The following is a 13,077-nucleotide window of genomic DNA, read 5'->3' as shown; positions in this document are numbered from 1 at the left end:
GATTATATTGCCATCTCAAGGTCTTTAACTATATCATATTTGCAGGTATTTTCTTTCCACATTAGAAATTAAGATATGGACATCTTTGAGGGGTCATTATTCTCACTACGATACATACCCTCTCTCATTTTTTTTTTTTTTTGAGACTTTATTTATTTGAGAAAGAGAGAGAGAGTGAGCTCAAGAGAGAAAACACAGGTGGGGAGGAGAGGGAGAGGAAGAAGCAGACTCCCTGCTGAGCAGGGAGCCCAACATGGGGCTCCATCCTGGGACTCCAGGATCATGACCTGAGCCAAAGGTGGATACTTAACTGACTGAGCCACCCAGCATTTATACACCCTCTCATTTTAATTTCCTAATCTGTTCCTACCTATCTTGTAGGGCTCTTGATCGCAGAAACAAAGTTCTGCATGCTGAAGTGCCTTGCAAATGCTAGGCTTTAAATAAAATGTAACTTTCCCCAAGGAAAAGATTTTTAAGAAGTAGAACATGGGGTCATTCTTTTGTTAAGGAAACTTGAATTAAAAAGAACCACAGCAGGTAGACCCATACAGAGTTTGGAGAGAAATTCAGGACATGCTATCTTCTGAAAACACTTTCTGTCTTCACTCCCTCTCCTATTGTTTACTTTCCATTTTGGGTGAAGAGCTGTATTAGGACACATTTTTTTTTTGATCCCTAAATTATAAATAGTGTCAATACCTTTTTTTTCCCCCCAGAGATAAAGAGAGTTCGCCAAGGGGGGAGAACAGAAGTCAAAAACTGTAGAGACTTCAAAGAAGATGAAGATAAAGAAAAAAAACATGAATTTTTCAACTAGGTTTCTGGTAACTCTTCTGAAAATGATTAAAGTAGGTGGGCTGCCAGGTGTTAACTAGAGAAGGGATAATAATGTTATAAACAACAGAGGGTACAGACTACACTTAAGAAAGTCCCTAAAGAAAAGTAAGAAAGTGGGACAGTATATCAACATGGGAATAGTTCTTTCTATTTCATTTGTAATAGCTAAAATTGAATAAGTGTTAAGTGACTCTGATCTGTTGAAAGAATTCATGAACCAAGATCAGAAAGTTTTATTCTGTCTTTGATTTGTTATTCTACACTGCTAAGTTATATTTCTAACTCTTCTCATCAATACAAATCTTTGCTATTATTCCCCAAATGCTTTGAACTAGAGTGATTCATTCATGTCTGCAATGTCATAAATTGGAGAATGTGTAGATTCTTCTCACCCTGCTAACTATAGAAGCACAAAAACAAAGGCAATGCTCGGTATTTCTCAAGGGTGAATAATTTTTAGAAGACAAGCTTTAAACTGTCACATTTCTTATTGTCTGTGATTCACACCAATATTGTGCTCTGTGATGGCTTCATTGAAAGGACTGTCATGTTCGATGGGGGACCCAGCCTACCTGCTCTTTTACCAGTAGCTGGTGTGAAAGCGATGCTGTGCCAATGGCTTGTTCACAGGAGGCAGGTCAATCTTTGAAACCATAGATTGTTTCAGATAAGAGAAAAATATGTGAGGAGAGAAGAGATGTGAAGGGCAGTGCTAAAGAGAAAGAAAATGCTTGTCTGAGTTTTACCTGCAGCTAACATTGTTAAAAATGATATCAACTTAATGAAGCATGAAGTAGTAAAGGCATTAATAAGCTGGGGGAGGACCTTAATTCATTCCAATTTGGGTTCCATTCACTCATGTTACTAGTTTTCTTAAGACTGAACTAAAATTTTGATTCCTTCTAGGCCTCTAATGCCCTTTAGAGTTGATAATTAATTTGAAAGAATTATTAAGATATATTTATTGAGCTTAGGATGTAGTGTAGTCACAGTATAAAGCAGAGTTCACATTTATCAAGATAATAAAGAAAGCGCATTAAAGATTTGCTCAGTAGGAACAAGCACTAAATTACCGGTAGTGCTAAAAACCACTGTGTAGAAGATAATCATTTGTTTATTAAAATATGATGCAATAATAACATTTTAAATTCTGATTATTAAAATTTCCCAACATACTCCCAAAACGTTATAGAAGAAAGAATATCATAGACCCAGGTGTACCTGATACCCACCTGTAAGAATTAACCTATAGCCTTTCCTGTGGCAATTCTACAAGAATCCTATCCTGCCCTGCAGATTCTTTAGAAGCAAATTCCGTATATATCATTCTCTCTATAAATATTTTAATATGTACCTCTGAAGGATGCAACTCTTCTGTAAATAAAACCATTGTCACATCTAAAATTTAGCACTATTACTACTACTTTAATACTGACAAATATCCCTTCAGTATTCAGATTCATCACAGTTACTTCCAAGTTTGTTTTAACAGTTGTTTGGTCGAATTAGGGTGTGCGTGAAGTCACATACTGCATTCAGTACATCTCTAGGGGCTCTCTTAATCTATAACCTCATTAGTTTTTATTTCCTTGCAATTTTTTCTTCTTTTTAAAACTGAAGTACAATGAACATCCAGTGTTGCATTAGTTCCAGGTGTACAATATAGTGATTCAGCAATTCTTCACATTACTCAGTGCTCATCGAGATAAGTGTACTTTTGATCACCTTTCTCTATTTTACACATCCCCCTCTTACCTCTCCTCTAGCAACCACCAGTTTGTTTGTCTCATTTTCTTTGTCTGTTTTGTTTCTTAACTTCCATGTATGAGTGAAATCACATGGCATTCCTTTTTTTTTTTTTTTGACTGACTTATTTGGATTAACATTATCATCTCTAATTCCACCCATGTTGTTGGAAATGGCAAGATCTCATATTTTTTTGTGACTGAATTATACTCCAGTGTGTGCGTATGTGTGTGTATGTGAGAGAGAGCTTCTTTATCCATTCATCAATGGATGGATTCTTGAGTCCCTTTTATATCTTGGCTATTGTAAATAACACTGCATTAAACATGGTATTTTCATTTTCAAATGATCTTTTTGAATTAGTGTTTTCATTTTCTTTGGGTAAATCCTCAGTAGTGGTATTACTAGATCATATGGTAATTCTATATTTAATTTTTTAGGAATTTCCATACTGTTTTCCACAGTGACATATTAATTTGCATTTTCACCACCAGTGCATGAGGGTGTGTTTTTCTCTACATTCTCCCCATTTATTATTTCCCATGTGTTTGATTTTAGCCATTTTGATAGGTGTGAGGAGATACTTCATTGTTGTTTTGACTTATATTTCCCTGAGAATTAGTGATGTTGAGCATCTTTTCAAGTGTCTGTTGGCCATCTGTATGTCTGGAAAAATATCTAATCAGGTCTTTAGCCCATTTTAAATTGTATCGTTATTATTATGGTTAGTGTTGAATTGTAGAAATTCTTTATATATTTCGGATATTAACCGCTTACTGGATGTATCATTTACAAATATCTTCTATTCAGTAGGTTGCTTTTTTATTTTGTTCATAGTTTCTTTGCTGACCAAAGTTGTGGGGGGTTTTTTGTTTGTTTGTTTGTTTGTGAAATCACAACTGTTTAATTTTGCTTTTCTTTTCCTTCCTTGGGAGACCTATCTAGAAAAATATTTCTGCAGCTGATATCACAAATCACTACCTATGTTTTCTTCTAGCAGTTTTATGGTTTCAGGTCTCAGATTTAGGTCTTTAATACTTTTTTTTGTTGTTGTTTGTTTGTTTGTTTGTTTGTTTTGTGTGTGACACAAGAAAGTGGTCCAGTTTCATTGTTTTGCATGTGACTGTCCAGTTTTCCCAGTACCATGTGTTGAAGAGACTTTCCCCCCTTTGTATATTTTTGCCTCCTGTGTCCTAGTTTAATTGACCATATGTGTGTGGGTTTATTTTGGGCTCTCCATTCTAATTTATTGATCTATATGTCTATTTTTGTGCTGTTAACATACTGGTTCAATTACTATAGCTTTGTAGTATGTCTTAAAATCTGGGATAATGATACCTGCAGTTCTGCTCTTTCTCAAGATTACTTTGGCTCTGGGTTGTTTGTGGTTCCATGAAAATTTTAGGATTATTCATTTCAATTCTGTGAAAAATGCTATTGATGTTTAAGTAGGGATTGCATTAAATCTGTGGATTGCCTTGGATAGTATGGACCTTTTAACAATATTTGTTCTTCTAATCCATGAACATAGAATGTCTTTCCATTTGTTTTGTCATTCTTTCCTAGTAAATAGCAGTATCCTATATAACTACAATTTTCTCCACATAGCTTTTCTCATTTAATAATATATCCCCCCGTTTAGTACTCTTACATCTCAGGTTTTCTTGGCTTTTCTTGCTTATTAATTTTTCCAAGTCAACTTTAAATCAACTTGTCCAGTTCTAGGGAGAAAAGAAAAAATGTATTTAATGAAAAAAAAAAGAAATTTCTTAATAATTATATGTAAATTTAGTAAGAGCTAAAAAGTAACTCATTATTTTCCAGAGCTAAAAGTTGAGGTTTTCCTTTTTGGAGAAAGAGGAAGAGAAGTCCTTCAAGTAGTTGCCCACGAATGGTTAAGCATTGAATAAAACCCCTTTAAAAACAATTTCAACATACAATTGAACATTTTATCTTCAAAGGATTATTCTTAGTCATTTAGTTAGATTGTTGTTTCTTAGAAATTTAGAATGGTAGTGTAATTCATTTTAAAATGAATAAATGTAAGTTTAATGTTAGTATATTTAAAAACCTATTTCAGTTGAGTACCCAGGCTTTCTGTTTCTGTCATGATGCCGGAAGCACTTACCCCAAGTTGAAATTACACATTCGCTTACCTAGAATTCATTAATTTGACACTCAGCAATTATAGTATACACTGGGTGGGAGGGTGAGTGGAATAAATAGGCTCTATAGGACCACTGAGTGACAATTACAAATCATTTTAGTACGTAAAACGACTGTAAATGAATTTGTCTCAAAGAAAGTATAAGCAGGCCAGGGGGGCATCCTTCTGGACTTCATCACATTACTCTAGGTTTCGTGAAGTTTGTGCAAATTTATAAGAGACATAAACTTACCCAGAAAGTAATAATTACTGGTATTTCTAGGTTAAATTTTTTTCTTTAAGTTTAGAGCAACACTTAAAACCTTTGCTTTTTGGAATTTGATTTAAGCAAGGTCTAGTAATAGTATTATCAAAATCTATAGAATAATCTCTTCAGAACATTTTTAATATTATAATAAGCTACTTCTCTGTGATTGCCTAGAAGTTTTTGCTGGAGAGTAAGGACTCGGTTTCCCATCGTATGATGACAGTGGGTTTTTTGAGTGAATCCTATATGGTACTCAAACTTTTGATGAATTCCCTGGATTCAGCCCCACTTTTTTTTACCCCTTCTGTTCATACCAGCCTCTGTGGGTGGTCTTCTCCAGGGCTACATCAGACCTCTTTTGAGGTCTCAGGTCAAAGAGCAGAAAGTCATATGAACTGCATTTATCCACTCAAACACAGAGACATGTGTTCCTATCTATAAACCTTCCCAGATTATTCTAATGGATACTAAGCCTGGAAACACCTGATTCTTAGGATTTTTCTGGTTCTGAAATTGTGTAGCTCTCAATGCTTTCTGAAAGCCAATATACCTGTATAGATAAATGAGAGAACCTGACAGACTCATTAGTAGAACTAAGAATACAGATGAGTTTTTAAAATATATTAAAGTTGACATCACACCATTTAGAAATGCTAAAATCCATAACATTGGCAAGAGCAGATGCTAGAATATGGCAAAACCTACTCAAAATTAGGCAGTTTTGTTAAGTGAACAACTGCTATAGGAAGTACACAGACAACAATGTGGGAGGGAGGCAGGGGGCAACAGTGAGCTGATGTAAGATAACCACATGCTGTCTTCTTGAGAGATTAGGAAAGAAAAAATGGAAGAGAGTAATTTAGTCAAGTCCTACTAGAAGGGTGAAGTGTCAACCTCCATGGAGAGGGACCTGTATTAATATTTTTATAGGTTTCATGGGGATCAGGCCTCTAGGAAGCTGAAATTCTATGGCCTTGTTACATTATTAAGGAGCCATGCTTTGACCTAGCTCTCTTACCTGCATACCAGTGACATTCAAAAGTCTCAGTAAAATTCACGAAATGTAGTGCTTTTTGGTAGCATTTTCCTAGATCTGTGATTCTTCTGAACACAAAGCAGCTGGGATACAGTGGATTCCGGAGAGTCATTGCAAAGAATTTTCAAAATAAAAATCCAGACCTAACAATTCCTGTGTTAGAGATTAGTTGTACATGTCAGACTTATCCATGTGGGTTATAGGTGAGCTGAGATATTCAGATAGTCTCAGATATACTCAGATATTTTGAGATAGCCAGAGTTACTAGATTGCTCACTTCAGTCTGCGAGGTTTCCTCTTTTACCCTAGTGCTATTCCAATGTCATCTTACTCAGCCGTGATTATAAAAAGCATTGCTACATGTGGTGGTCATATATGACTTGTTAGTTTGGGACTGAAGGATTCTTCAGAAAGATTTTGTCCTCCAATTCTTCTCTATGAGATCAAGTTCTTAATACTCTGTGCATGATAAAAGGGACATCTAATTTAATGCTGCATCGGCAAAGTAATTACATGATATTTTGCTAGGTGACATATGAATGGAATATGAAATAAAAAGCGGTTAACTCTGTTACAGTAAAATATCAAATATTTGATATTATTTCAAAAGTTATTTGAATTTTTTTAAGGCATGAAGTTTGTAAAAAAATGCCCACTACAAAAAGAAAAATGTTGGGGTATTGTGTGTTGCAATATAAGGTTCATCAAAGCCCAGCTGTCGTAACATTTTTGTACTTCTTATAATGAGGCATTTGCTTTCCTTGTTGTACAGCACAGATTAGGGTTTTGTTCATCTGGAAAAAAAGGTTTTATAATTACTGATTTTTGATGAGTCTTTATATGAAAACACAAGACATAGTTAATAGAAGTGACTTAGGTACATGAGAGAATTATTCTATGAGAGTCATTAAAATTTTGTTGTACTTAGAACATCACTGTTAAAATTTTATGCAGCATTCTCTTATGCCTTCAAAGAATACTTCTATTCATTGTGTTTTCAATAATGCTGTCTACCACATTTCAAAAAGTTTATTCAAAATATTACATGCCAACTAATTTAATCAATTTTGCATGAAATGTGAAAGAGTCCATAGAAAATAAATGAAAGAGGGATATTGTTTTGAAATGGGGCTCTTCTCTAATATTCTCTACGGTAGTGCCCACTTTTCCATGTCACTTAATGCTGGCTGTTATATTGAATTATGGAGAGAATCTGTGGGGTTTCTAGTATAACTTTGTTTCATGGATTTCATCTATTATTCCAGAGCCACCACAGAAGTTCCGAAGTCATAAATCCACATTGTAGCTCAAAGAAAATTTGGCCTCTTCCTATATTTGCTTGCTGAACTGCTTTCTGGACAAAGTTCTTTATCAGTTACCTCAGTGTGTATTTATTTTTATATTGTGTACCTCTGATACCTAAATATGCCTTTTTACTTCTCTTTTTGTATTCTATTAAAAATACCTTTGTGCAATTTTTATTTTCTGGATGGAAACTCACTAATTTAAAATATTTATATAGATTCTTTTCCAAAAACCATGCAGTGTTTTGTTTTCATCATCTTATTATGTCTTCCATGGTTTTGATGTTGGAAAATAAACACTGTGAAACAAAGGGTAAAAGAGTTTAAGTAATTTTCTCGGCTCATAGAGACATACAGTATGATGAACATCACCCAATGTCTTGGTTCCTGCCAGTGAGAAAAGATGCTGGTGTTGACTGGGAATCAAGATATAACAGGAAAAAATGTGTTACACTAACAGAAGTAGCATGGTAATGTGTTGCAGAGACTGATTATGCAACTAAATGTAATTAATATTAAATGCCCACTGTTTCAAAAGAGTTATTGTAAGGATTGTAACATCTTCAAAGATATAAAGCTATAATATCTGCTCTTTAGGAGCTCACAATTAAGTTGTACTTCTTTTTCTTAATCATTTTACAAACCTTGCCACAAATAGTTTAGGATTACCAGAAATTGAGATCAGGGCTTTATGTCTATGGTAGAAAGAACTATCTCCATGTTATATCAGATTAACCCAATTGGTATGTTCTTCAATGAATTTATATATAAAAGATTCCACATACTTCAGTTGTTGAATATGGAGTGTCTAAGAGAAATAATTCCTTATGAATAAAATAAAAAATGCAGAAACAACAAATATTTTGGATAAGGATGAAAAGACTATGTTCCATCTTACTCCTACTCTTGTTCTTTCTCTGGTAGAGAATTTGGTTTTAATTTTTCTTTATTTTAAAAGTAACTTTATTGGAGCACCTGGGTAGCTTAGTGGGTTAAGCCTCTGCCTTTGGCTCAGGTCATGATCTCACGGTCCTGGGATCGAGCCCCGCATCGGGCTCTCTGCTCAGCAGGGAGCCTGCTTCCCCCTGTCTCTCTGCCTGCCTCTCTGCCTACTTGTGCTCTCTCTCTCTCTCTCTGTCAAATAAATAAATAAATTAAATCTTTAAAAATAACTGTATCAAAAACTAAGAGATATATTTTCATACATTAATATAGCTAGATATTGGGTGGAAAGTCAAATCTCTCCTCCTCCTGGAGTCCTTATTCTCAAACCTCAGAGGTGGTAATAGCTTTAACATGTACATGCATATTCTTCCCCAAAATATCAAAGCACATACACACATACATAGATATGTGTGTCTATTTGCACTTACACTTACCTGTGTTCCTTTGTGAATATAAATTCATAATATTTTCCACCTGGACTGATGGTCAATAAAACAGAACCATCAAAGCCCGACCAATCCAAGCAGATGTCTTGGTGGTTCCTCACTATACTGAGGTTCAGAAGATGGGCTCAGAGGAGAGGAGGCTTTTGGGAGGCTTGGGCAACAGTGAATTACCAACAAGTACAGAAGTTTTACTTCAGAATTTTAATAAATAGTTTTTCCACAGCTGTGCTTAAAAGGCCAATACCAGCCCTATTTTCAATCATTTGATAGTTCATGTTTCCCCTCACAGTGCACCTGTGCTCGTGTTCCTGTAAAGATCACAAAAGCCCAGCATCAGAGTTATTTGTGTTGCCCCTTCTCTACCAGGTTTTTCATATTTTAAAGTTTGGTCCCTTGGAGTTGACCATGGACCATGGAGTTGACCATGGACTACATGAATTAATGAAGATCTCATGTCAAAACTATGAAGCAGTTGAAGTTTATTTCTAGAACATTCCTTTCACAATTCCCTCTGTTGTCCAGTGGGTCCTTTAGTCAAATTTTAGTGGGTCCATCCTCCCACTCAACCATTCCAGTGATTTTAATTATGCATAGCTTAATGTTTTTAGGCACCCCATATTTCATAGTACTTAATAAACAAAAACATATCATGTTGCTTTATTATTAGTGTACTTTTTATGTGTCTCTTCATTACAATATATTATCAACCCATGGATGGTAGGGCTATAATTTAAACTGGTTTATATCTATCTTTCTACCCAGGGCATTGCATATAAATGTCACTTGATAATGTTTGTGCATTATTCCTTCAGACTACATTGGTTATGCACTATCACAAAGCATCTAGAATGTTTACTTTTTATGCCATCATATTTAAGTAGATTTCAAAACAAAGGATTTTGCACATTCCACTCAATTGTCACTCTGTTGATACATAGTAACTTCATGTCTTTCTCTTTATTTTTTTTTAAATACATATTTACTTCTTGTACAGAAAGTGTAATCAACCTTCACTTAATATGGTCTAGTTTCAATCTGTTGTCTGCAGATCTTAAAATTTCTTCTCCATTATTTTTTCTTTTGGGGGTTGTAGAATAGTTGGCATTTGTTGAGTATTTACAAGTCCTTTGCCAGGTACTTTGCACATATTATCTCACTTAGTACTGTACTTATTACTTATCTTAATTTGGAGAAAAGGAAGCTAATGTTAGAAAAGTAAAATCATCTGTTCAAGGTCACATAAATGCTAAGACTACAATTTGAATACAGGACTGTGCCTCTAAAGCTCTGTGTTTTTTGTTTTTTGGGGTTTTTTTCTTCATAAGAGCACTTAATTCTACCTACATGGTACTTTTCTGAGGATTAGGTGATATAAATGAATATATTTTCTAAACTCTCACTTATCTGCACATGGAGTTTCTAACTCATACTTTATACTTTCTAACACAGTAAGGTGAATAAATTAGTGTGTAATGAATGCTTTAGGTGATCATGATTATAATGGAATTTTAAAAATCAGATGAAATGATGTCAATGATTTGTTAGAGACCTAAAATCTAATCTTAACCCATTTCCTTTAAAGCCATTGCTGTCAAGATGAAACATCTCGTTTTAGCAAAAGGTATTAAACATGAACATGCAACAGTAAAATCATTTCAGGGAACATAATAGGGTTATGGAATAAAATCTGAAATAAAATCTACTGTAGCATTAAGCCTTATTATTTGCTAAAAAATGGTGAGAATCCTATGGAATTCAGAGTTGCCTGTTGTTGTCGTCACTTTTCCCCAGGTCTTCCAGATTGCATATGTGATTGTGAAAGCAGCGAACTCCCCCCGGCCTGGAAACTGGATTTTGGAACGCTCGCTTGATAATGTTGAATATAAGCCCTGGCAATATCATGCTGTGACAGACACTGAGTGTCTAACTCTCTACAATATTTATCCCCGCACTGGACCACCATCTTATGCCAAAGACGATGAGGTCATCTGTACTTCCTTTTATTCCAAGATACACCCCTTGGAAAACGGAGAGGTAAGAGGAGAAAACTCACCATAAGTACATTTAAGTAGGCCTGTCAGAAAGATGTGAATATATTAGTAATTAATGTCAGGGAGATTTTAAAATAGGATTTAGCAGAAGTACGCTTAAATGAGTTATTAAATAAAAAGGAAAAACCCAAGGTGATTGGAATTTTAACTACCTTCATGCAATATGTGTCTCCCAAACCCAATCAAGTTCAGAAAAGTGGAAATGGGTTTGAGTAAGAAAGTCAATGATTAATTTCACATAAAGAGACTTTTTTTGACAGTGAGATTACTAATAATTGGATAAAGACGAGACTTTCACAGAAGCCTTAGATCTGTGTGTACTCTGGTCTCAAGAGGGGGACAAAAGAGGTGAAATTTAGGGAGAAATATAGTTGATATGAAGGGTCTAAATGAAAGGGAATTCTGTTGGGTTTTGCATGTTTTTTGGTTCTCATCACTTAAGGCTAGAGTTGGGCTGTTGTTTGTTTGTTTGTGGTCAGACTTCTTATTACATGCTTAATTCAAAAGTGTTCAGCTTCTCTGTAGTGTCTCGGACCCTTCAGTTAAGATTTTACATTTATTCAAACCATGACGTCACGTGTTACCATCTGTGTGATCTTGAGCCAGTGACTGTGATCCCCTGTGCCTCAGTTTCATCTCCTAGAAATTGGGAAAAATAATAACAGCTCTTATTTCATATGATCATTAAGAAAATTAAATGAATTATTACATTTGAAGCAGTACAACAGTGTTGACAGATCTGTACTAAATGTTCTGTAACTATTAACTATTTTTATAGTTAAATAATGAGAAGAATAACCATTATTGTTCATGGAGTAGGAGTCAGTTACTCCTCTCAAATTCCTAAAACTTGACTTAGTGATTCTCTTGGATTCCCTAGTATTTCCCTAATTTGTCTCCCTTTAATAGGTGTACTCTGGCTACTTTTGTCCTACATGCTTATATACATCTCAATTTATGCTCAAATCTGGTTGTTGCTCCTCACGTATACACTGGAAGCTAGTATCATTTTTTATATTCATATTTCCAATAAACCCATATTCATATTCTATTAGGCCCACGTCAGCCAGTCGAGGGTTATCTTTTTCAACACTTTACAGAAAAGTTAGATTTTTGACATAAATTGATCACACTCCCTTTTGGCACTATTATTCTATGAATGTATACTAGTGCCTCACTGTATTTCAAATTCCATGTTCAAAAATATCAGTTTCGGGAAAGAAAAATTCCAAATGGTGCTCTCAGCAGAAATTTCAATCTGCCAAATGACAAGGAGTCAAATGCAGTGAGTCAAACAGCTGTTCAACCTGCTTTGTGCCCAGAGGCATCCGGGTCCTGGCCAGATTGGCCTGAGTATATGGGAGTAGGGAGGAAGTGCAGAGATAATATATTTGAGTTGAATTTTTATTATTTTTCCCCCGGATCTAGTGCTTACCAGAACTAATAATTATCTAATATTTATAAAGCTATTTTTTTTACCTTGAAAAAATGGTCCAATTCAAGAATTGGCTAAACAATATAAAATGTACCTACATGGATATATAATCTACAAGTTTACATGCATATCCCCAAAGCATGCTCTCCCTACATTGATGGTGGTTCTCCATCCTTTAGACCATGTCAGCCTGCAACATGGAACAAATACATTGTTTGCTTAGCTGGCTATATTGTTTTCACTTCTAGACACTCACTAGAAACCACTTGGCAATGGTGGCTATTAGGAACAAGTTACTCAAATTTCTCCATGACATTTAAGTCTATTTCTTTCTCATAAGAATGTGGATTTTAGGAAAAGAAAGTAATTCAAAATATTTAAAATGCAGTGGTAGTATTTAAGAGTAAGAATTAAATTCAGACCTCTCCTAAAATACCTGCCTCAATATATACAGCTTCCTCTGTGAAATATGTTATTTTTTGGAATAAATGGATCCAGGGAAGGTAGGTGAGATATATTCTTCCAGCTCACTGATAAAAAAACTGAGATAAGAATCCAGGTATCTAGGCCCCCTGACCTTCCAGATTGATGTTTCTTACATACTCTAGAAAGACTGGAAGTTGATTTCTTTTTTCTTTTTTTTTTTTTAAGTTGGTAATTGATAAACTCATGAGGTTAGAGGAGATAGAGATGCTGGATCCAGGACAAGTAGAAAGAGTCCTAATTCTGATTTGGACTAATTCACAATATAGAAGAACACATATGAGATTAGAAAACTGGGTTCTGGTCTTACATCTAGTTTTTGTTGGATCTCAGGCTGGTCACTTAATCTTTCTGAGACTGGATTTCTTTAATACATG

At 34.9% G+C, this 13,077-nt stretch overlaps 1 protein-coding gene across 3 annotated transcripts in view; it reads left to right on the top strand.

The window, feature by feature from the left end:
* The window catches only part of LAMA2 (laminin subunit alpha 2), a 645,363-nt gene that overhangs the window by 191,397 nt on the left and 440,889 nt on the right, over positions 1–13,077 (top strand). For all 3 annotated transcript variants that reach the window (XM_059177585.1, XM_059177583.1, XM_059177584.1), the window contains exon 4: positions 10,523–10,765. In XM_059177585.1, the coding sequence (XP_059033568.1) occupies positions 10,523–10,765 (243 nt within the window). The remainder of the gene's footprint in view (positions 1–10,522; positions 10,766–13,077) is intronic.

The sequence above is a fragment of the Mustela lutreola genome, chromosome 6 (genome assembly GCF_030435805.1).
Source record: "Mustela lutreola isolate mMusLut2 chromosome 6, mMusLut2.pri, whole genome shotgun sequence".
NCBI classification, from domain to species: Eukaryota; Metazoa; Chordata; class Mammalia; order Carnivora; family Mustelidae; genus Mustela; species Mustela lutreola.
The sequence above is the reverse complement of the archived record's forward strand: the minus strand, read 5'-3'. Positions and strand labels throughout refer to the sequence as shown.